The 26,065-nt window shown below is 41.6% G+C and overlaps 1 protein-coding gene across 6 annotated transcripts in view; it reads right to left on the reverse strand.

Moving 5' to 3' along the window:
* CEP78 (centrosomal protein 78) overlaps positions 1–26,065 on the reverse strand; it is a 75,209-nt gene that overhangs the window by 23,243 nt on the left and 25,901 nt on the right. For 4 of the 6 annotated variants that reach the window (XM_072150903.1, XM_072150902.1, XM_072150900.1 and 1 more), the window contains 5 exons: positions 24,017–24,116; positions 10,843–10,975; positions 7,165–7,215; positions 3,729–3,759; positions 818–952 (listed from right to left, as the gene is read on the reverse strand). In XM_072150903.1, the coding sequence (XP_072007004.1) occupies positions 818–952; positions 3,729–3,759; positions 7,165–7,215; positions 10,843–10,975; positions 24,017–24,116 (450 nt within the window). The remainder of the gene's footprint in view (positions 1–817; positions 953–3,728; positions 3,760–7,164; positions 7,216–10,842; positions 10,976–24,016; positions 24,117–26,065) is intronic. The other 2 variants (XM_072150905.1, XM_072150906.1) reach the window with 2 other exon arrangements.

Genomic DNA, 26,065 nt, shown 5'->3' on the forward strand with positions numbered 1-26,065 from the left:
ACTAGGGGGCATGGGCAGGCTGGCTAGCTACATACTAGGGGGCATGGGCAGGCTGGCTAGCTACATACTAGGGGGCATGGGCAGGCTGGCTAGCTACATACTAGGGGGCATGGGCAGGCTGGCTAGCTACATACTAGGGGGCATGGGCAGGCTGGCTAGCTACATACTAGGGGGCATGGGCAGGCTGGCTAGCTACATACTAGGGGGCATGGGCAGGCTGGCTAGCTACATACTAGGGGGCATGGCCTGGCTAGCTACATAATAGGGGGCATGGCCTGGCTAGCTACATAATAGGGGGCATGGAAAGCTATATAACTGATGGTAGAGTGTCCTAATTAGGCTGCTCGTTCGGTCTAGGGGATGGGGGGACTGTTTTTTACAAGTTTTCTGGCATCTTTAATTAACTTTGTAAAAGCCTCTCTGCTTCCCCAGCTTTTAATTTATGCACGGGTGTTGGCGTGCTTAATTTAAAATCTGGGGAAGATGAGAGAAACTCGGGTACTGTCAGCCTGAGTGCCTTCGGCTTTTCTATAAAGTTATTATTTCGTTATTAAAGATGCCAGAAAACTTGTATAAAACAGTGCCCCCCCCCCCCATCCCCTTGAATAAACAGCATAATTAGGACACTACCACCAGTAATCTTTAAGAAAACTTTTGCAAAGAGAAAGATTTTGCCAGGCATCAGGCAACTTCTCAGATTTATAAATCGTATTAAAAAGATGAGCACAGAGACTGGCCTGAGTGCTGAAAATTTTCATTGATCGTTTTCAACTTCTAATGAAGTACAAAGCATTTTTTGTGCTATTCTGCGAGCTACCTGTAAGCGCTTGCTCTTATTCACACAGCTTTTCTCAAGAATTTCAGGTTCTTCCATGAGGTGTGATGAAACCCATGAGTTGTCACTGTCTGAGGAGTTCCCACTATGCAAGGAGACCTTTATTGGAGAATCTTTCTATTCACATAAGAAGAACAGCATTCACCATATGATAAAATAGTTACAATATAGATCATCAGTTGTAAAGAGAAAATAACGAATTATCCTCTTTGCGCCCCATGACATAACTGTGCATACAGTACTTTGTGCACCTGGACATACATTTACAATGAGGGATCACACAGGTCACACTCAGGGAGGTGACCGCAGGAATAGTCACAGTCAGTATTTTAACTGATCGTGGCTACAGAACTTGGTTTGAAAGAGTAGGCATGTGGTAGATTGTTTTTATACTTCATTTGTACACTCAAAGTAAAGATTATTAGTGTATTGCACACTTCCGATTCTCGGAACTATATACTACATGTCTGACAAATGTATATATACACATTACACCTAAAGGTGTCCCTCACCTCTACTCCCGGAAATCCCGCCCACCGGCTATGGGGGTGCCGATCATCTTCATGGCAGCACTGGGGTCCAGTAAAGGACTGCCTTACATGACTTCCTGTGGGAGTTTTTGTGTGTGTTTTTTTTTTAATTTTTTTAAACACACTAAAATGTGAAAATCACAACACAAACACCACATATTGGGTATTGTCACAGCCATAAAAACTCATACAATTAAATAAAATCATTTCTGAACCCTTATGTAAACCCCTTAAATATAAAAAATAAAAAACACAGTAAAAATTACGATTTTTGCACATTCAATCCAACAACAAAAACGTATAAAGTGATCAAAAAGTTACATGTAGCCCTGCATGATACCAATAAAAAGTACAACTTATCTAGCAAAAATAAGGCCAAAAAACAGCTTAAAGTATATACTCGAGTATAAGCCGAGACCCCAAATATTAACAGGAAAAAAAATCTAGAAAAACCTATTGACTCGAGTATAAGCCGTGGGTGGGAAATGCATTGGTCACAGCCTCCCAGGTCTACAGCCTGCCTGCCCCCCGTTGTATACAGCCTGCCCGCCCCCCGTTGTATACAGCCTTCCCGCCCCCCGTTGTATACAGCCTTCCCGCCCCCCGTTGTATACAGCCTGCCCGCAGTAGTAAATAGCCTGCCAGCCCTTAAAAATAACAAACTCAGTACTCACCATTCCGACGGCCCGGGCAGCTCCGCTTCCATCTTCATGTCCGCGGCAGCTCCTCTTCTTCTTCAGGCGGCGCTAGGACCGCGACATCTCCATACACACGGCCCAGCCGGCACACAACAGTGGCATCACAGCTGCTAACGCACAGATGTGTGCCGGCCAGGCCGGCGCTAGGACTGGAACATCTCCGTACGCACGGCCTGGCCGGCACAGAAGAAGAAGAAGAGGCGCTGCAGACGGAGCACAAAAAACTCGGCTTATACGGTAATCAAAATCTGTCCTCTAAAAGCTCAATGGCTCCTTCTGTTCTGTGCTCTGCTGTGAGCCCCTAAAGTAGTTTACATTGACATGTTGTAAGAAAATACACAACAAAATCTGATAGCTGTTTTCCCTTTTTATCTTGCATGAACGTGTACATTTTAGGACAAAATAATGATGTCAAAATTAAAAAAATCCAAATTAAACCTCCACAGTGATTACATCGTTCTCTGGTGCAGTCCATACTTAATGTAAGAGAAGAACTGCCGAGACAGGCACAGAAGTGACAGAGCTTCATTATCATAATTGTATAATTTTTTTTTTCTGCAAAACCACTCAACTCAGGGATTAAATAAGATATGTTTCTTCATCAGTGTAGCTACAGCATTCTCAAGGTAAGTTTGGTTCAGAATGCATCAAATCAAATGGTAGATTTCCTTTAAAGTGCTAATAAGCTTACCAAAGGCTGTTTTGAATAGTTTAAGGGGTGCAGTTCTAAAAATGGGGCAATTTGTGGGGAGTTTAATAGTAAATAGAACTTTGAAAACCCTTATGAAGATGAATCGTCCTCTAAAAAAATGTCATATAAAATTAAGTCAACATAAAGCAGACATATGGTAAATGTTAGTTAGTAACCAATTTTGGCAGTCAGACTAAATGTATGATGAGCATAAGAAAAAAAAAAAAATCAGAAAATGTTAAAAAAATTTTTACCAAATTTCCATTTTTTATAAATAGGTACAAAAAATAACGCAAAAGAAGGCTGGATTTATACAGAAAAAGTTAATATATTATAGTCAAAAAGTATTTTGTACCCCAAGAATCAATATAGTGTATGTTTTTGCATGAAACACCACCCTAACAAGCAACATTTAGAACTTAGTACTGCAGTCTTGTACAGCTCTCTTGTATATGTTTGAATGTAACCTGGATATGGAATGTAAATGCGTTTTAGAAATTGTGTGAACTTCTATATGTGCATGTGCCTCATATACTCATGCATTATATAAATTAAATATTAATCAATATGTAGATAAAGAAAGAATGTAAACTGTAAAAGATCTTTATTTAGCAAAATAGCTTCAGACATTGTACCTTGTGTAGTGACGCTGCCACCTAGTGGAATATATTTGTTAATGTTGCAAACAAATTCTTTATGGCCAATAAAGATGTAATGATTATTTTGCATTCTACAAGTCAAACATCAGAAAATTATACAAAATTACATGCAGGCATTCAAAGTGTCGTAATATGTTCTAAATATTGATCATCATTGCCTCTGGAAGTTTGCCGCTTTAGAAAACAGCATTGAATAAGAAAACTGATGTATGGGGGAAGCTAGGGTTACAAAGACTGCTATTTCTCCAGAAATGAAGAGTCAGGTATCGAAGAACTGTCAAACCTGAAATTAATAAGGTTTATGCAACTTTTTACCTGCTCAGGAGATGAAACAACGGTCACTTCTCTGTAAAAAAAAACAAGACAAGAGCAACAATGTCACATTAGAAAGCACTTTTATAGGTCATGGCTTCAGGGCTCTAAGGTGTTCGAGGACTTCATAAATTACCATTCACCTACGAGTTACCTAGACAGAAAATTGGATACCAGGGTTCACGTAAAACATGTGTGTGTATTGTGCATCACAGTCAAGCCTTTGATCTGGCACAGGCTGACGTCATCATTCATTCCCTGTGTCAAAGAACTGAAAAAGCACTGTGACTACTTGGGGGCAGCACTGCATACTGGGACATCTCGGTGATACATAGGGTCAGCAGTGTGGCTTCTTGGAGAGAGCTCTGTGACTACTTTGGAGGCAAGTGCTGCGGCTATTGCCACTGTAGGGGAATAGCTGTGATCTTTAGGGGAACGACTGAACACTTAAATTTGTCAGAGAAAGATGGAGAAGATTATTATAAACCAAACCAAACTTTTTTTGTGTTTCTAAATCTTTAAAGCAGAGTTCTGGTGGGAAGAAGCTGATGTATACTCCAGATAGAACAAAATGAAAGAGAATTCCTCCGACCAAAGACATCACGTGTGAGCTGCTGGATATACACTAAGTGTTGGTATTAAAAATTATCTCACAATTCTGCACTCAATACATAACACAGATTGGTTTTGCTTTCATGTATGTATGTATGTATGTATACATACGTTTGTATTTGTCTATATATACCTATACATACACGGCCTTCATGATTAATTGCCTCCTCTGGCCCAGCTCTGTGCCTCCCATCTACCCCAGTCTACATGCAAACAGAGATGCAGCAGTGACATCACAACAACAGCGCTCCCTCTGCAGCATTTGCCTCTGTAAGCGTTACCCATACCACAGCCAGGGCCTGCAGCGGATGCTGCTCTGGCTGTGATGTCACTGCTGCGTCTCTGTACACATGCATACTGGGTTGTGATGGGAGGCACACAGCTGGACCAAAGAGACAAAAGGGAGGGGGGGGGGGGGGGGGGAGGTGAGTGAAAACTGTGGTCTTGTTTTGATGCCCCCAACCCAGAGCTCAGACAACCTCTATAATTAGGGAGGGCACTGTAATGTTAGTGGGACAGTAGCTTAAAGGTTGGTGAGGCTAGGTTTAGTTGGCTTAGGGTTAGTGGGCAAACTTAGGTTTCCACAAGCTGCATTTGAATTACATATAATAACACAATTCATGCACTGTGGGGAGGAGTTTCTCCAGATCGTATGTGCACAATATAAAACATATGGTGAACATTCCCAATTGAAAGTGTGATCAGTAGAGATTCCTCCCCAATGTGCTGGAATTGCCTTCCTATATGTAATAGGCCCCATTCCGGTAATGCTTTTACAATTCAAATGCACAGACGAAAATGCATCTAAAGCATATGTTTTCTATTACTAAGAAAATGGGGGTCATTTACTAAGGGCCCGATTCGCGTTTTCCCGACGTGTTACCCGAATATTTCCGATTTGCGCCGCTTGTACATGAATTGCCCCGGGTTTTTGGCGCACGCGATCGGATTGTGGCGCATCGGGGCCGGCATGCGCGCGACAGAAATCGGGGGGGCGTGGCCGAACGAAAACCCGACGTATTCGGAAAAACCGCCGCATTTAAATGCCGAAAATGTGTCGCTTGGGGAGCGCTCACCTTCACCTTCTATGGGATGGTGCATTCCGGGGCGTTAAGATTATTTTCGGCGCTGCAGCGCCACCTGGTGGACGGCGGAGGAACTACCATCTTAAATCCCAGCCGGACCCGAATCCTGTGCAGAGAACGCGCCGCTGGATCGCGAATGGGCCTGGTAAGTAAATGTGCCCCAATATCTTTTCCCAATGCATTTCTAAAGACACACTAGGGCACATGTAAAAGGACTTTGAATTGCACTTGTCAGACTGTACCCGTTTTTCAAGGCTAAAACGGCTTTCACAGGTAATTAAGTGTCTGCACCGTTATTGTGCCGAGGTGACCCTTTTGTGACGCAGCTGCGTTAGCCTCCATGCGACACAAATTAGGGGATGTGCCGTCTGTCTGATTGATTCGGTCTGAGCAGAGTACAGGCAGTCCCCGGGTTACATACAAGATAGGGTCTGAAGGTTTGTTCTTAAGTTGAATTTGTATTTAAGTCTGAACTGTATATTTTATCATTGTAATCCCAGACAGAACTTTTTTGGTCTCTATGACAATTGCATTTTAAAAATGTTGGGTTGTCATAAGAATCTGGATTAACAATAAAGCTTCATTACAGACACCTCTGATAACTGTTACAGCTGATTAGTGTAGCCTAGGACTAAAGTACAATAAATAACCAATATCCAGTGGTCCTTTTGTAACTAGGGGTCGTATGTAAATCGAGTGTTCTTAAGTAGGGGACCACCTGTATTTAACTTGTATTAAATACTTATATACACCCCAATAACTAATCTGAGTTTAAGTTGCACGATTACTGTATTTTTCTGACTATAAGGCGCACAAAAAGAAATCAAAGGTGTGCCTTATAGTTACAGACAACAGCTGCCTTGAACTCTGCACAGGTCTGCCACCTGCTGGTCATTCATCCTTATAATCAGGTGCGCCTTATAGTCCAGTGAGCCTTATATATGAACCTAGACATTTTAGCAGGCATTTATTGATAGTGCGCCTTATAGTTCAAAAAATACTGTATGTATACTGTAAAACCAAGGATGTTGTATACATATTGAAATGTTCTTGCCCAATGATTAACGTGGGACAGACGGGCCAAGAGCTGAAGAGTACAACAACATCTCTCTTCGATTACGATGGCGACAAATGACCTGGCTAAGGTGAAGTCTAAGGTAGCTGCACACTTCCTACATGTACACCGGGGAAATAATCAAAGTCTTAGGGTCTGTGGGGTGGAAAGGGTACACTGGAACCCTAGCGGAGGCAGTCATAGTAAGGAACTTTTAAGATTGGAATCCAAGTGGATTTAAAAACTTGACTCCCTGGCTCCTCTACGACTAAATGAAGACTTGCTTTACACAGGTTTTTATAAGGATTGAGGTTGTCTTTTCTTGTGGGTTGTTCTGTTTATTCTCCTTTTTTTTCTTTTTTAACACTATTTGGTCCTCCTAATTTGGTTTGCATTCATGGACTGATTATGTGGTCACCCGTGCGTTTGTTTTCGCGGACCACACGGTCAGATCCTTGTCTCTTATCACTTTCCCTCTGGGTTTATGTTTTTTCTGCTCACTCCACTATGGGTAGTATGTCTATACATTTCTTGTATATCTAATATCTTGTTCTCTTCTTTCACATTAGGTGTTGCACCTATGAACAACCCGACTCACCTGGTCCCCAGCCTCCGTTGGACTTATATCTCCGTGATCAAGAACCCTCAGAATAGATATGGACTTTCTTTATAATTCTCCATTACTTACCCAAGTACCCCATTAACCTGAATGCTGTTTGGTCTCTCTCGACTCCTTCTGCTGAAAATGTATTATTATTAATTGAACCTTGCCTCTACGTTTTTTGACATATACTCTCTTTCAAGTCTGTTTGCATTATTTGTTAAACAAATTCGTTATATATAATTAAAGTTTTGTCTTTGCCTGCCCCTGGTGTTCGACACGGGACCATTGTTATCGCCGCGGTTCTTCACCTCATTACAGTCAGTCACTTATGATATAACTATTTATGTATCCACTTATGTACTTTATATGATTGCACAGATTGCAGTATAAATACTCCTTTCTTTAGCTTTATTAAAATAATGCACTTCATACTGAGAGCTGTGCAAAACTATATAAAAACCTATCCTTTATAGACCTATATAATTTATACATGTCATTTTTATAAATATACCTTTCGGCCAATTTCTCTTGCGGTTATTGATTATTTTTGCTATATCCTTGGATACTCGTTCTGTGTTGCAATGGTTTTCGCGGTTCATGCATATATGTTCTACGCAAATACACTGCTGTGTTTGCGCATGCACAGCAATACAGAGTGAATGATTCTTACTACAAGTGTGTGACGAGCCACTTAGTGGCCGCCACACCATCTCCGCATGCGCCATACTTTGTAAAGAACGACGTACAGGAAGTGAGGTCATTACCACTTCCGGTCTCAGATGTACACATGGTTTGTATACTTCCGGTGGTTGGTCCGTGCCGGATTCCCGGGGGTAGGTGGACTATAAATTGTTCACAATCTGTACACTTCAGTACCCCTGAGGAAGCCTGCACAAGCAGGCAAAACGCGTGGGGATTTCACTAGTTCCCAGTGCCTAGCTTTAACACCTATGCCAGTGATGGCGAACCTATGACACGCGTATCAGTGCTGACAAGCGTAGCCATCTTCAGTAACGCGCGGCTGCTGGAGAGTTAAGTTTCATCCTTAGGTCCAGTAGCCGGGAGGCTGAGAGATTGTCACGAACTGAGCTCACAGCACTTCCTCCTCCCCTTCCTCCCCCGTGTGAGCGGTGCCTCGTGTCTCCAGTCAGCCCAGGTATCATCCCGGGGCTCAGCACCAGGAGAGGTTACCTGGCCATCAACTCCACAAACTCCTCTGCAGCTCCTGATAGTTGTGGTGGGGGGAGGGTGGCAGCACAGACAGAGGCTACATCCCTGCTGCCTTGCGTGATGTCCCAGCAGTTGCCACCTTTACACAGACCATCTCCACAGCAGGGATGAGGGAGGACAACCACTCTTATTATTCATACAAGACTTCATACAGTGAGTAATGTCAGTGTACAGTATGATGAAAGACAGTCATCAGGGCTTGTGTGTCAGTTTTGTGACGTACAAGCCCTGAAATAATCGCAACGCCTTGCAATTCGCCTTACATTGCGATTATTTTGCTCCTAATGAAAGAAATACAGACAGTGGCGCCTGCGACTCACTATAACCGGTGAACTTTCATGACTGAAAGTTCACAGGTTACTAAGCATTTCCACACCTGTCTGATTGTAGCCGATTACAATGTACGATTTGCACATTGTAATAAATAGATGACGTGGAAAATCTCCATATACTACCATTCTGTAGTATGGCAGTACATGGTAGGATCAATCAGACAACCTAGGTTTAAAGTACCCAAGAAGTTAAATAATTATACATATTTGTTATTTAAACTATAAATATCACAAAATTATGTTTTTTTTTTTTGTCAAGGTGACACACCACCCGAGTTATGCTCGGTTTTTTGGGCGAATTTTGACACACCAAGCTCAAAAGGTTGCCCATTACTGACCTATGCTATACAGGTAATTATGGAATAATTTGTTGCACAGTAGTTTTACTTGTACCACACTGGTGGATTTGATATTTACCCCGTTATACATTGTTCCACTGCTGCTGCACTTTACTTGATTATAACGACCATGTACTATTTTTTAGGCACTGGGTCTATTGGCTTGTTTCAGCACTGTTACTGCTTTTTAAATGTGTGTGTTTTGATACTTATCAATAATAAAATTTCATGGCTTGTGATATATTATGGGCATCCCTGTTTTTCTGTATAGTTTGAGCTATTTATTTGGATGTCAATAGGTTGTTATTCTTGGACCCTACTTTATATATTTAACTTGCAAATTGTGTCGCACGTCGTTAGTGAATCGCCCCACCCAGAATTATAAACGGAAATAGCACTTTTAGTGCAGTTTCTGACTTTTTGATCTAGCAGTGGATCATTAGAGAGACTCTTCCTGGGTCCATTGCTAATTTCTTCTAGTAATGTGCTGGGGATTTTGGGCAGAAGTGGTAGCTTGATGGTTCTGGCAGGGGGTGTAAGCAGCGAGAGTGCCTAGGGCAGCATTGAAGGAAACCTACCACTTGAAGTGGCAGGTTTCAGATGGAAATACCGAGCACCAGCTCAGGGTGAGCTGGTGCCGGAGCTTATTTTTGTTAGTGTTTTAAACCGCAGTATCGCGGTTTAAAATACTTTTTAAACTTTATGGCCGAAGCTGCTTGCCATGCGCGCGGCTCTCCTTCACTTCCTATGTAGCCGCGCGCATGGTAAGCGCCGAGCGCGTACCTCCCTGCGCCGAAGCAGCTTCGGCCATAAAGTTTAAAAAGTGTTTTAAACCACGATACTGCGGTTTAAAACACTAACAAAAATAAGCTCCGGCACCAGCTCACTCTGAGCTGGTGCTCGGTAGTTCCCTCTTATACCTGCCACTTCAAGTGGTAGGTTTCCTTTAACACTAAATATGCCGCTGCCTATGACCTCAAACTTGGTCAACCTACAGGGCTAGAAAAACATTAGCCAGAGTAATTTATTTAATGAGGAAAATGATCTAATACTAGAATTAAGAAGTGGTCAACCAGCAAAGATAATAGCAAAAGTAAGACATATTGGGTGCCAAAATTAAGCATAATGAATATGATAGATACAATTTTCATCCACACACTGCATAAAAAATCTGCAGCAAATATGAATTGCTGCTGGAAATAGGAAAAGCAGGTCTTAAAAATTCTAAAGTACCCCACACAGTTACTAGTGGGTGATGTAGGAGGTAGAACCTGGTAGGACCTATGCCTTTTTTGTTTTTTCACTTCCAACTTTTTTATTTTTACACGTAAAGAGCTCTGTGATGGCTTGTTTTCTGCGTAACACTTCAATTCATAGTGATAGTATTTAATTTTCCATGTCATGTACTGGGAAGCGAGAAAAAAAAATTCCAAATACAGTGAAAATACTACTAAAGCGCGCGGCGGTAAGGGTTTAATAAAATTAACTCAATAAGTCAAATGCAACCTACAAGGCACCATTTTAAAAAATACAACTTACCCTACAAAAAAGCTAGGAAACACTAGAAAAGGTTGTGGCAAAGGCAGTGATTAAAAAAATACTCTAAACCAGTGGTTCTCAACCCGTGACCCCAGCAGGTTTCGAACGACCAAAACACAGGTGTCGCCTAAAGCCTTTGGAGCCACGATTTTATTGTGTTTTTACTGCAAATCGCATGGTTTGGGGTCACAGTTACATGAGTAACTGTATTGCGGGGTCACAGTATTACAAAGGTTGAGAACCACTGCTCTAAACATTCAGGCCACTAAATGTGCAAGTAGGCCTGGTCTGTTAGGGGTTAAAATACAGGGATTTTACAATACCTGTATCTGTTTGCTCTCTCAGCAGTTCTCCAAGGGCAGAAACCTTGCTCTCCTGGAGTCTTTGGTGTGGGAGCGTACAGTTCCTTGGGTGTAGATTTTCTTCCAGAAACAAATGTCTTTTTAGAAGTTAAACCTGTAAAATAATATATATATAAATATGTTTCTCTGCTGCTACAATTAATCACAGAAAAAATAGAAACACCTAGGAGGAGGAGAAGATGAAGGAGAAGATGAAGAAGGAGGAGAAGATGAAGGAGAAGATGAAGGAGAAGATGAAGGAGAAGATGAAGGAGTAGAAGATGAAGAAGGAGGAGGAGGAGGAGAAGGAGAAGGAGGAGGAGAAGATGAAGAAGAAGAAATATGTTGGCGGTGTCCTGGTATATACTTTTTAAGGCCTCTCAACCAGGGCACTTTTTACTACATAAACACTATACAAATACACTATTTATATAAACCTTGTGACATAGGTTGCCAAAGAAAATACATAACACATAGACCCATTAACCCTACGCGTTTCACTGTTAGGGTATGACGGCTCCCAGGGTCGTCGCTAGGTCAAAAGATCCGGGGCTCGTGCCCCGGATCTCCCCAGATCAGCAGGTCACTGGTCCCACTGTCCAGGGAGCTTTTAACACTTTCATCTCTATCTGTGTCACAAAGATAGAGATGGGTAATGTAATGGTGCACGCACGGAGCCGTCAGCTCCCCGCAGCACTACACGGAGCAGGAGACGTCATTATGTAACTGCATTGCGTCTCCCGCTTCATGCAGCTCAATACAGCAGCCGGGAGCAGGAGACGCGACGTGATGACGTCACCGCCGATCGTACTCCACAGAACACAGGATAAGCAAGGAAGACAGAGGTGAGTATTAGTGATTTTTTTTGTTTATTAGTAAACTGTATGGGCATTTCTTTATAAAGAGCACTACTGTGAACAGCAGGCATTATGTGGACTGGGGGCATTACTTTATATAGGGACATTACTGTGACCAGGTGGCATTATGTGGACTGGGAGTATTACTTGTGGGCATTACTTTATATGGGGGTATTACTGTAGACTGGAGGCATTACTTTATAAGCGGGCATTATTATGGTCTAGGGGCAATTCTATATAGAGGGAGCATTACAATGGACCAGAAAAATGACTTTATAAAAGGGAGAATTTCTAAATACAGGGGGTATTACTGTGGACTGGGGGAATTTCCATGTAAATAGCAGGACCCAATATTTGTCAAAAATATGCCTCATCTCCTCATGTTCCATATCGAAGGTGCCAATAATGCTCATAATTTGGTCCCTTTTCTTAACTTTTGGAGTCAGTAGCTGTAGTCTACAAGTTTTATTAGCCCTTGTCCTGTGCTTTCTGGATGATATTGAGAGAATAATCTCATGATAGAAATCTGCCACAACCATTTCAACAAAGTCACCAGCAGCAAATGTAGAAAATAAGAATATAAGACAATATATCTGCCTCCTCCCACCAGTAAAATTATTCCCCAAACTATTTCTGCCTTTGTCCAAGCTGGCACTGGCTAGTGGCATGTGGTTCCACCTAACATCGGAATTACCAATCGCGGGGTGAATGAAATAGTGAGAAGATCTGAAGTTTCTCACACAGTGCTCCCTGCCAAATTCTCCATGCAAGTGAGAGGAACCACATTCTGGTAAGGAAAGAGAGAGGGACTTCCTGACTGCTAAGGGAGATATTTTAAGAGAGACTGAGCTTTTAGTTATAAAGAAGAAGGTGTGGTTCCACTGGCAACCTGGAGTAAACTTAACTCTTCTCTTCAGGAGTTGTCTACTCATCTGCATATCAGACAGCTGTAATTAAGGTACAGTGCTTCAGTGGCAGATCATTTTAGGTGATATGGGAGGACTTTTAACCCTTTACCAGCAGGTATTACTGGTGGGAAGGATTAAATTCTGGTGCCAGGACATCTACTTTTAAAAAAGTAGATGTCCTGTAAATGAGAAGACCGTGACGTTGGGGCGTGTGGCAGCATGACGTGAGGTCCTCGTTAGAGCCGAGTCCCCCTGCCCCCTGCAGCTTCTCACCGCCCGGCATGGGAGCATCCCGACGTCCTCTCTGACGGTACCTGGCTCAGCGTTCCTGAACTCAGAAGCGAGGTCTGCGGCGCGGAACGTGGAGCGTGGGAGGCACGCTGGTGCCGCTATTTGGAACGCAGATCTCCGTGGGCTGAGGCTGCGATTGCGGGAGAGGTCCGGTGTCTTCCCCGACGTTGCGGTCATGTCCCACGCTGAACACACTGGAGCAGGTCCTGCATAGGCTTATGGTGATTATGGTGGTATCAGAGGATAGGAGGCAGCATCCAAACACCTGGGCATAGAAGATACTGGCGGTCAAGGCTATCATAACTGCTGAGCGAAAACTGAAGATACGGTGAGATCGCTCCAATATTGTTATTTTTTAGCTATTCTTATATCTATGACTATTAGGCGCAGCATTGGCTGGGTTGTTTGTCTGGTGACCTGTTTGCCAACCCACTAACCAGCCTTATAATATACCGCCAGAACGAATGCCTAAATTACATGAACTGCTTTATTGTGGACAGTCTTGGACATTGGTCACTCTTACTATTTAGGACTTTTTCATTGCTGGATGGGCTGTTTTGTTTGGTGGCTAATTTGACCTTTTTGCTAACCCACTAACCAGCCTTAGAACATATTGCCAGAACTAACATCTAAACCACAGGGACTGCTTTTTCTGGAAACCGGATGAGGTGGCTTGAAATCTGATTATAGATCTCTCTAATGGAGGATGTGACAACGATTTGATCTATTTCGTCAAATTTGTCTAAATCACTTAATATCTGGGACAGACTGGCGCCTCACTGAGATTGTCTGAAATTTGGTTCGTTTATGTTACGACGGATTAATATGCTTTACTCTCTACTCTACTAACCATTAGCGAAGCCTTGCTGGCTCTGGATGACATCTAATTAGTGTGTTTGCTCTTACTTGGATAAACTCACGAACATAGGCATTGTGGTACATGATTATGGATTTATACTGTTATAAAAGTGTAAAATCTACATTGTTAGAACTGTAAAAATTGTCAAAGAGTGGTTACGGGTGTGTGTCCCACAGGGTTTATTCTGACACTAATCTCTTAACGTGGTTATAATCATGTAACATCTAAACTGGTAGACTCGCTTTAAATATTGCTGGGTAATATGCCTCCCAAAGCGAGTGCAAGGAAGTCCGGGGGGGGGGGGGGGGGAATTTGGAAGACCCCGCCTCCAAAAGTTAAACAGACTGCCAGGGATACACAAAAGGATCAAGAGGGAGAAGGGTGCCTTATGGCTAGAGGGATTACAGAGGGAGGATCTCCCCCAAGAGCTGAATACGTTATTGACGGACATTTTGTCAGTGGTGAAGGATACTAAGAGTTCGGTTGAGGTATCGAAAGTGGCAATCGATAAGGTAAAAGAACAAGTTGGTAGCTTGAACTCAGACATTAAGCTTATCAGAGAAGAAATGAATAAAATTTGCGACAGAGAGATATCAGAAAGTTGTAGAAAAGCAGTGTCACAAGTGAGCGATCTTAAGACTGACATTGAAAACATTAAAAAAGAAAACATAGGATTACAATCAAAAATAAAAGACATGGAAGATAGATCCAGAAGAGCAAATGTGAGAATAGTGGGCTTTCAGTAGGCAGATGAGCCTAGAGATTTATCAAAAAAGATAGAAAAATGGTTAGTAGATACTTTCGGGAGGGGGGATTTCTCATCAGTATTTAGCATAGATAGAGCCCATGGGGTCCCGATGAAAAAACCTGTGCCAGGCAGTTTACCTAGGGCCATTTTGACAAAATTGATTAGCTCATACGATAGAGATATTATTTTGAAAAAAAGCAGAGAGAAATCAGAAATCACTTTTAATGGGCAGAAGATCTCAATCTACCCCGATTTTTCCAGGGACACACAAAAATCCAGGGTCAGTTTTAAAGGGATAAAGAAAAGGATAGCCGAAGCAGGGATTCAATATGCGTTACTGTTTCCGTCTAAGCTACGCATGGTATTTAGAGAGAAAACCTGTTTTTTTTCAGATCCAGAGGAAGCATCTGGCTGGCTAGATAAACAAGGCGTTTGTGTCTGAGTATATATGGGAGGCTTCCCTTACCTTTATGGATTGGATATGTATATGATTGTAACATCGGGTGGTGTTTAGGGCAGGGGTGGTGCAAGGGGACGACGCCACGGAGTGAAGGGACCCGTTGAGTAGAAGCAAGATGGGTCATTTGTGCAGTTGTGGGTGGGTTGGTGGGCGAGGGTTCCCCAGCAGGATGGGTTTTTTTTTCTTTTTATATCTCCCCTCTTTTTCTCTCCTATACGAAAGGCGGGGATGGTTAGAATAGTTACCTGGAACATCCCGCGGACAGCGACAAGGTTAAAAGATGCCAGATATTTGATGTGGTGAATAAACATCTGCCAGCGATTATCTGTTTGTTAGAAACTCACTTAATTGAAAAACATGTATATAGATTTAGGAAAAAAATGGGCCGCTGAGACAATCCACTCTTTTGGTAACATATATTCTAGAGGGGTCACAGTGCTAATTCATGCTGATATAGACTTTGTGATAGACCAGAAGAAAATTGATAGAGGGGAGATAAGTCTTCCTATACGGGAAATTATATGGAACAATAGTGGTTTTGGCATTTATTTATAATCCCCCACCTTTCTCTTTTAGAGTTTCTATATGATCTGCTCTTGTTTTTGGAACAAAAAGGCAACTGTGCACTCATGATTATGGGAGATTTTAATTCAACCATGGATAGGTGTCGGGACAGAACTTCAGAAGCTAATTGCACGTCGGGTCAGGGAAAGAGAGAGCCTTTGGCACTCTTTTGTGATGAATTAGAGTGGATAGATGTGTGGCGCAAATTATATGGCAAAAGAAGAGCCTTTTCTTGCATGAGGAACATATGGAACTCTATCTCGAATTGATCTTTGTCTGGCCAACCCTGATTTTTTTAAAATGATTCATAAGAGATCATATGAAACCTGTTTCATATCAGATCATGGTCCAGTTATGATCACGATAAAAAAAAAAATGGAGGAAAGAACGCATATTTAGGCTTAACCCTTATTGGGTAGCAATTCTTGAATCCCAAATTAAAATGGAGTCACTTATTAACGAGTTTTGGTCCATAAATGGAAGGGATGGTGATAGGGGGACAACTTAAGATTCGTTCAAGGCCCTTATTCGAGGAATATATAGGAAGAACATCATCTATGCAAAAATAAAGATTTAGCGACGGAGAAAGAAAATTGAAAGAAATATTAGTAGGAGCGGAGAGAGATCTGTGGGAGGATCCCACTGAGGAAAATAGACAGATAGCTAATAAACGCCAGAGATAGTCTTCAGGAGTTCTTAAAACAAAAGGCACAGCACGAAGTTTTTTTTTCAGGGCCAGAAATATTTTTTAGAAGGTAGAAAACCCAGGAAATTATTAGCCGATATGGTACAAACCTCTAAGGCAAACAGGAAGGTTATTACTGCAATTATGGATGAGTGGGGGGGGGGGAGAGGGGGAAGAGGAGATAAAGAGACCTCCGGGACAGATTGTACAGGTCTTTAGAGAATTTTATTCTACTCTTTATAGTTCACAATCAGATATGCAAGAGGCGGAAATTGATCACTTTCTGGGGAGGGTCGTATTCCTCACAGTGGGGCAGATTTATCAAGCTGTCTGAAAGTCAGAATATTTCCAGTTGCCCATGGCAACCAATCACAGGTCCCCTTTAAAATATTCATGAGCACTGGTAAGATGAAAGCTGAACTGTGATTGGTTGCCATGGGCAACTGGAAATATTCTGACTTTCAGACACTTGATAAATCTGCCCCAATATCTCCATCCCAAAGAGATCTCATGGACTCGGAGCGGACTCTGGTGGAGATCTCAGACGCTTTGGACTCCTGTGTCAGAGATTCTACTCCTGGGCCCAACGGGCTGCCTTTTAGTTTTTATAAAAAATATAGGAAAGAGATTCTCCCTTATTTACTAGACACATTTAGGGAAGGGTCTGCCGCAGGGTCACCCTCCAAAACAACGGCAGTGGCCAATATTACTTTGATTCCAAAGAAAGGCAAAGAACAACTGTTGGTGGGGTCCTATCGCCCAATATCCTTATTAAATACAGACATTAAAATCCTTGCCAAAGCATTAGCCCATAGACTTCAAAAAGTAATTAAAGATATCATACACAGTGATCAGAAGGGGTTTATCCCAGATAGAAAGATAAGTGACTGTATGTTGAGGATATTCTCAGCTGTAGAGATAGGCTGGGGGAGTCATCGCTCCATCCTGTCACTGGACGCTGTTAAAGCGTTCGACAGGGTGGAGTGGTGCTTCCTATGGAAGGTCTTAGCCAAATTTGGTTATGGGAGTAAATTCGTTTTGTGAGGAGCATGTACAGCTGTCCGATGGCAAGAATAAAAATGGGTGATACTTTTTCGGAAGCATTTCCATTATCCAGAGGTACTCGCCAGGGCTGCCCCCTTTCCCCACTCTTATTTGCGTTGTATATAGAACCCCTGGCCATTATGATCAGGGAAGATAGGGAGATTCGGGTTGTGGTGGCATAGAAGACAAAATCTGGACTGGATATTAACTGGCAGAAATCTTTACTTTTGCCCTTCTGTCCAGAAGTGCAGGAAGCCTTTTCAAACAAAAATGAACTTCTATGTGTGGATCACTTCACCTATTTGGGTACTGTTGTTTCTAAAGAATTGAGCGATTTTGAGAAGATGAACTTAAGCCCCTTGATACATGGAGTAAGAAATAAAGTGAAGACCTGGGGCAAATTACCATTGACAAAGGTAGATAAGACGGGTTTAATTAAAATGATCCTGCTCCCCAAAATTTTATTTATCCTGTCAGCCTGTCCCGTCTGGATAAATGAATGTTTTTTTAAGATGTTGTAGAGGATTTTTAATGATTTGTTATGGGGGCGAAAGACGGTTAGAATTAAGATGTGCTATTTATACAAACCAATTGATCAAGGCGGCTTAGGTTTACCGTTTTTCAATGTATATTATTTGGCAGCCCGGGTAAGCAACTTGGTAAGATGGGAATTGAAGATTACTATTTCGCATCTGGTTCGACTGGCGGAAGGTAAAGTTAGTAATATTTTTGAGCTACTTGAATCTTCTATTCCGCTAGCCGAACCATTTTTGAAATCTTTAATATGTCACACTCTGTTTAGATCCTGGTTAGAGATGAAGAAAATATTTGCAATACAAGGATTTCAAGACGAAACACCGATATGGTTTAACGACAATCTTCCAGATATGAAAACGATACCAGATAAGGGGTTTTGGATCAAGAAAGGGGTCATATATTTATCTCAAGTGGTGTTGGAAGAAAAGGTAGTGACTTTCGAGGAATTAAGAGTGAAATGTAGATTAAGCAGGGGTGATGTGTTCAGGTATATGCAATTTTCACATGCACTTTTCACATGAGGAAAACACTTGATTAGGTTAAAGAAAGAAACGCATGAGGATTTAGAGTTCGTTAAAAAAAATAGGGGACACAAAAAGAATTGTATCTAAAGTATATAAATACATTTTGAAGGAATATACGTGTACATTTTCACATGGATCTAAAACGAAATGGGAACGGGAGATTGGGACACTGGGTGGTAAAGATTGGCAGAGAGTGTATAGTAAATTTTAAACAATGCTCGTGGAATTGGAATCACAGGATCATACAAATGAATTTGGTATATAGAATGTATTATACACCAGTTTTGTTATTGAAAATGAAAATTAAAGAAGATTCGAGGTGTTGTAAATGTAATAGAATTGAAGCTGATTTCTCACATGTTATATGGGAGTGCCCGGAGATGGAGAATTTTTGGAGAGAAGTGTTCGATTATACATCTTGGGCATTGGGCCAGAACCTCAGACCATCTGTGAAAGTTGCTGTACTTAGTTTAGTTGAGCTTGAAGGGGTTACCAAATCCCAGAGGAATTTAATATCTAAACTAATGAATATAGCTCTAGTTTGTGTGGCTCGCAAATGGGGCGACAAAGACCCTCCCTCTAAAAAATCGTGGTATAATCTCTCCCTGAGAGTGAGTCAATACGAAAAAATTTATTCCGTTAGGAAGGGGCAGTTATCCAAATGGGAAAGTATCTGGTCGGGTTGGCACTAAAGAAGGAAAAAGGAGAACCTTTTTTTGTTTTGTTTTGTTTCCTGCTGGGGAAGGGGAGGGTCGGGGCTTGGTTTATGTATAGTCATGAAATGTGAAGTGTATAATTAACTTAAGGAGGACTTTGTATTAACGTTAAGATGACAAGATATGTATTATTGGGGTAAAGGTATCCCTCTTTTTAATGTCTTTACAAGTTGGTTCATCCTACCTTTAAACTGTATAATGTGAAATATTTAATAAAGTTTATATTGGGAAAAAAAAAAAATTCTGGTGCCAGATCCCCTTCAAGCCTTTCCCTGTTCTCACTATGCATATATAGATAGTTTCCGCTCTCTGACTGCTCCCGCCTGTCCTCATGACGACTCCCACTGTGTCTCTCTCGCTCACAGCCCATTCTTACTGACAGCCAGCTGTCAGGGCAACAGACCTGTGTATCCCTCAATGACATCAGGGTGAACAACGATGTGAAGAGAGCAACATTTAAATGTTTAACAACCACAATTGGTGCCATTAGGTTACATAGTGAAAACTGAGGCTCTTACTGCCTCCTTAAACACCCCAACTGGACAACGTTTCCTACAAAGCAAAGAAAAGACTCAAGTCAAGGTCAACGGGGCAATTTAAATCAGGACAGTATGTCAGAGACAAACTGAAGTCACAATTGCATGGCAACGCAGTTTGAAATAAAACTAAATACATTTTTTCTGGAGCCCTAGTACCAACCACTTTTGTCTGTAGCACAGCAAACATTATCTGTAGGTTGTACTTATGTATGTGTCAACCTTCTTTAGCAGTATAAAATCAAGAGGCAAAAGGGTCGCCAGAAAAAAGCAGATGTTAGGCCACAATCTAGGTGAGGCAGAATAAAAATTCCAATCAATTCTCCAACCTTTCAGGCCAGAACTGCAGGCAGGAGAAACAGCACCAATCCTAAGAACACCTGACTTCGCCTTTAGCAGTCGCCTTTCCCTAAGACTCTATTATGTCTCCCAGCACTCATATACCCCCAGGACTTAAGGTGGACTATGGAGGGATCGCCCCAAGCACCATGGTAAAGCAGTACTTATTTTGACGGTATAAAAATTAATTTTTTTTTTTTTAATTTTTTCTTTCTCTTGTTGTAGAGCAACATAGGTAGGAGACGTGATAACACAGCTGACTGCCGCTCCAATCAAAAATAAATGTGTTGACATCACCAATAAAAACCACTACATGATGTCCATACAAGTATATTAATGATAAGTTTTTAATTTTATACATGCAATATTCTCTGTGAAATTTGGCATCTTTATTTTCATTCATAAAATATAATGGTCCCAATAGCTGACGTAAATTACGCATAGTTAACTCCAATGAATAGATGCAAGTGCTCTATTGGTGTTGCTGGAAAAATATTGCTCCAAATATTGTTAAAAATAGCATAGGACTGGCCACGTTAAAACTTAACTTTTAATATAATATATAATAAAACACTTCATCAATAAGACACAGTAATAAACACAATAAAAAAACACAATAAAAAAAATGGAGCAGTCTTACCAGTTCGGGCGACAGGCTTCGGGATGTATATCCCTATAAGGGACCCAGGAGGGAGGTACTTGTATACACTTGCCCTCAATCACTTACTGACAAGGACAGTACCCATGCCATCCCTAAAGCAGTGCACTGTCTTGCCCTAAAGGTATAACCTAAAAAAGGCGCTCCTCGTCCTTCCCTTCCCAACGCGTTTCATCACCGTTAGCGTGAATCATCATGGGACTAGTTAGGACCAGAAAACTCCAAGGGGGAGGAAAGAGGGCAATAAAATCCCTGGGAAGACCCTGGAATCCTGGAGATAGAGGACACACAGGCCTTCCAAAGGCATTAACCCAGAGCAGCTAGGTCCTCAAGGTTTGTATACCTGGCTAGTGAGCACTTGCTCTTTGAAAAGGTTTTCCTTATATCCACAATAGACCACACCTATCTGTCTCCTATAGGGTAGACATAATTTTACCTGATAGTTGTCTTCCGGACGCCTCGGGCCTAAAGGGAGTAGAGCACTTTCTGAAAACCAGAGGTAACCAGTTCACTCCTCACAACAAATTTACCCTGGAACTTTTAAGATTCCTACTGACCCACAACTTCTTCCTCTTCGACTGCAAACACTACCACCAGCTCAGGGGCACGGCCATGGGCAATCCATGTGCACTAACTTATGCCAACTTGCTCCTGGGCTGGTGGGAGGAAACCATGGTGTTCACCGAAGAAAGAGCACAAATGCTTAAGAGGACAGAGTTGTGGGTTAGATATATTGATGATATCCTGGTCATTTGGAGGGGGGATGAAGGATCCTTCCGAGACTTCGTGAAAGAATTGAACAATAATGAGATTAATCTGGGTTTCACCTTTGAGATCGGTGGAGGGACCCTCCGCTTCCTGGATCTAGAGATCAATAAGGAAACAAGTGGAGAAATTAACACAAAGGTTTATAGGAAACCTACCTCCACCAATGCACTCCTGAAATGGGAGAGTCACCATCCACTGCGTTTAAAAAGTAAGATACCCAGGGGTCAGTACTATAGATTGAGAAGGAACTGCTCAACCACTGAGGAGTTCAAAACTCAGGCTCAGGATACGTTTCAGAGACAGAGGATATCCTGATCATGTCCTAAGACAAGCATATCGGGCAGCTCTAAACAGGGACCGTAGAGAGTTGTTATTGAAGAAGGCAGGCACCCCAACGGACAACAAGATGAGAATAATCACCACATACGATAATGGGGCCAGAGAGGGCTCTAGGGTAATTCAAAAACACTGGAACATCCTGCTGATGGACCCTGATATTTAAGATGTTTTGAACGAGACCCCACAAATCACCTTTAGAAAAGGAAGATCCTTAAAGGATCGTCTGGTCCAAAGTCACTTCACAGCCCCTCGAAACACAACATGGCTTAACAAAAACACACCGATGGGGAATTTTAAATGCAGTGGCTGCATTGCTTGCCCCTATATGCACGTGAGTAAGTCCTTTACATCTACCAACACTGGACGGAATTACGTAATTAAACATTGCAGAACGAGAGGGGTAGTGTACAAAATGACATGCAGATGCGGGATGGAGTATATTGGAAAGACAAATAGGGAATTGAGGAGGCGAATATGGAAACATCTTTTGGATATTGACAAAAATAATGATACATCAATTCCGAGACATATAAATCAAAAACACGGAGGAGACAAATGGGCCATATCCTTTATGGGTATAGATATAGTGAAACAACCAATGAGAGGGGTTGATTGGGAGCAAATGACTCTGCAAAAGGAGTCATACTGGATTTTTGAGTTGCAAACAGTAAGCCCAAATGGATTAAATGAACAATTAAATTTTAAATGTTTCCTGTAAGAGCCTTTCATTAACCTTGGCCCTGAGTTCTTTTGGGGGGAACCTGGGAGATAGTTCAGCCAAATAAAACTCGTATAATCTTTGAATCGGCCATTCATGTAGTGGTATATGAATAATTCATTAACCATTACTGGCCGAGATCAGACAAAATTGTCCAATTTGATGCCACCTCAGAAAGAGATGACACTTGGATTAAATAATCATGTAACCATGAAAGAAAAGAAATAATGGCTACATAGAATATCCAAATACCCCTTTATCGATACTATACTTCCAATATGTGGGAACTCTACACTACAACTTTACGGAAGTGGGATATTTGTACTTTTATCACTTCCAACAATTTGAGAATGAACTGTAAAATGACACTAAATGCCGAGGGATGTGGTTGTTCAAATAGATAAAAGACTATCAGTACGCGTGCGCAAACATGCAAATAGAATGCGCCTCACGGGTAGACCACATAATCCCATAGTACGCAAGTGCAACCTCGCTACCCCAAAAATATGAGGATGCGTTCCACAGGTGGACCGCACGGTCCTCTAATGCGCATGCGCGAGTCACGCTGAAAGGGTAAGGTGAATACTTCCGGTGCATCAACGGCGCCGGAAGTGAGGGATAACGCGCAACACATTCTTAGAAATGGCGCGTATGTCATCCTCTGGTGGCGTCCGGAAGACAACTATCAGGTAAAATTATGTCCACCCTATAGGAGACAGATAGGTGTGGTCTATTGTGGATATAAGGAAAACCTTTTCAAAGAGCAAGTGCTCACTAGCCAGGTATACAAACTATGAGGACCTAGCCGCACTGGGTTAATGCCTTTGAAAGGCCTGTGTGTCATCTATCTCCAGGATTCCAGGGTCTTCCCAGGGATGTTATTGCCCTCTTTCCTCCCCCTTAGAGTTTTCTGGTCCTAACTAGTCCCCTGATGATTCACGCTAACGGTGATGAAACGCGTTGGGAAGGGAAGGACGGGGAACACCTTTTTTAGGTTATACCTTTAGGGCAAGACAGTGCACTGCTGTAGGGATGGCATGGGTACTGTCCTTGTCAGGACGGGAGCAACTGGGGTGTTAGGGACCGCATAAGTGATTGAGGGCAAGTGTATACAAGTACCTCCCGCCTGGGTGTTTTTTTTTATTGTGTTTATTACTGTGTCTTATTGATGAAGTGTTTTATTATATATTATATTAAAAGTTAAGTTTTAACGTGGCCAGTCCTATGCTATTTTTGACACATCTGAAGGCCAGGACATTGTTAGTGGTATAAGTACCTAGAGATTTGGCTTAATTGTGTCCAAATATTGTTACCTTACCTGAATGTCTCCAAATTACTGGAGCAAAAACGTAAAAGCAGATAAAGAAATTGTAAATACAAACTATACATAAAACCAACAGTTAAACGAATCTATAGCTCCTTGCTGTCACATCTACAATTGTTAGTTGCATTTTTGATCTGAACACAGTAAGCTAGTGGGTATTATGTTAAAGGGGTGGTATATCATCTCTGAGCTTCTGTGTACAAACACAGGCCACCAAAGCGCTATGTTGATGGGAAGACTTTCAAACTGAGCAACTGAGAGTACTACCAATACATACATACCAATGCGGATTGTGCCTTTTCCTTTCAGCCCATTTCTCAATGTTGTCACCCCTTTCAATTTTGATCCTTCCTTTGACAATGTTGAAGAAAACCATTTGTACTATTAAAATAGAAGATAATAGAAAGTAGTAACTTATCCTGTAAGTCTTATATGCCAATCCTATCTTTGGCACTAGCTTTTCAACAAGCTTTGCGTACATCTGTAGTACATGTAAAAATAATAAGATTTGCGATATTTCTTATGAAAGCAAAGTACAGGCAGTCCCGAGTTGCATACAAATTCAACTTGAGAACAAAAGATATGGAACGTATCAAGTCAAAACTATAAATTCAACTTGAGAACAAAAGATATGGAACGTATCAAGTCAAAACTATAAATTCAACTTGAGAACAAAAGATATGGAACGTATCAAGTCAAAACTATAAATTCAACTTGAGAACAAAAGATATGGAACGTATCAAGTCAAAACTATATATTTCATAATTGAAATTTCCTCTGGTGACAATTTAAAGGTGTATTTCAGGAATCAAAGACCAAAGAACAAAAGAGCTTGTGAATATAAAAAAATGCTTTTACTTTATTCAAAATAACTCATACAATGTATAAACACCACTTTCAAAAGGGATTCCTGAAAGTCGGAAATATAAGGGGAACAGGCAATGTCCCAGATGGATGTGGGACAGACACAGAGAACCTATGGCCCCCCTATCCTAATACTGCCTCATAGATAGTGCCAAAAAGAGGTAAATAAAGGAAATATTATGTCCAAAAGTAGGACTAATTTTGGAAGGTAGTGGACCTCTGTACTACAAAGACAAAATGGTCAACCGGAGGTACCATCCGGTATTAGTAACCCAAGTCAAAAGGCAGGCCACACTTACCTAAGGGCATGGTGTAAATAGCACAGAGGCAGTCAGAGGGAGGACCAACAGGAACACCCCGACGCGCGTTTCGCACAGATGCTTCGTCAGGAAGTGATGTCTAGATGTTGTGCTTACCTTAAATACACTCAGACGGCGTGTCTGGTTGAAGACGCGCTGGCTCCATGAGGTCGCGCACCGGAAATACGTCACCATGACGCGCCCGGCCCGGTCACATGATCGGGCTGGCGTTGCCATGGAGGCGCTTCACAATAAGCTACACTCCCCCTGAAGACGGCGCGGCGCACGCGCCTAGGCGAGTCAACAGAACGCCGGAGAGGTAAGTCTATATCAGAAGGGTATTTACATAATGGAAATTTAAAAATTGTAACAAATAATCAAACAAGTTTGAGCATGGTCAAAATAAAGACGATGTGATGGCACCACAGCAAAATGATGAATCGATATACTGCATACATTGGGAGATGAATATTATCAGTGGGCAAATACCAATTGCCTATCATCAAATGATGGGGACTATACATAAAGTGCCACTGTGTATAAGGTACAACAGTGCATAAAGTGTCGCTATATAAAAAGTGCAATAGTGTATAAAGTGATAAAGTGCATATCAAGGAAACCTACTAGGCATGACGGCATAGTAACGCTAATCCATTCCTGTGCAAAAATAGGCTGTACATAAATAGTCATGCCATACATATACAATTTAACACCTTCAATGTGACAATGGAAAAAAGGGGGGGGGGGGAGGGAATAATTCCTATCTATGCACTATACCACGTATGTGCTTTGTGGACCATCATATATATATCGGTTGATAGTGAAAGGACTAACAGGATAATACAAAGTACATGCTTCTAAAACAATATTTTTGGTAAAGTGCCAGTGCTTGAATGGATACAATCAAAAAATCCCATGTAATACAATACAATGTGCATAAAGTGCAAAAAAGGACCCGCTATAATATAACCATCCACGTGTAAGTGGACTAAATTTGTCCTATTTGCAATAACCACCACAATTAAAAATTCTACCACGCCTTAGATCACCCTCTTAGACACTGTACAGCCAAAAGGTCTCAATGAAGCAACAAGCTTTAAACCTTTTTTATAATGTTTGTTCAATTTACTATATGTTGTGTGTAATTTCTTATTTCTTTTCCTTTTT

Source organism: Engystomops pustulosus, chromosome 1 (assembly GCF_040894005.1).
Source record: "Engystomops pustulosus chromosome 1, aEngPut4.maternal, whole genome shotgun sequence".
Classification (NCBI taxonomy): domain Eukaryota; kingdom Metazoa; phylum Chordata; class Amphibia; order Anura; family Leptodactylidae; genus Engystomops; species Engystomops pustulosus.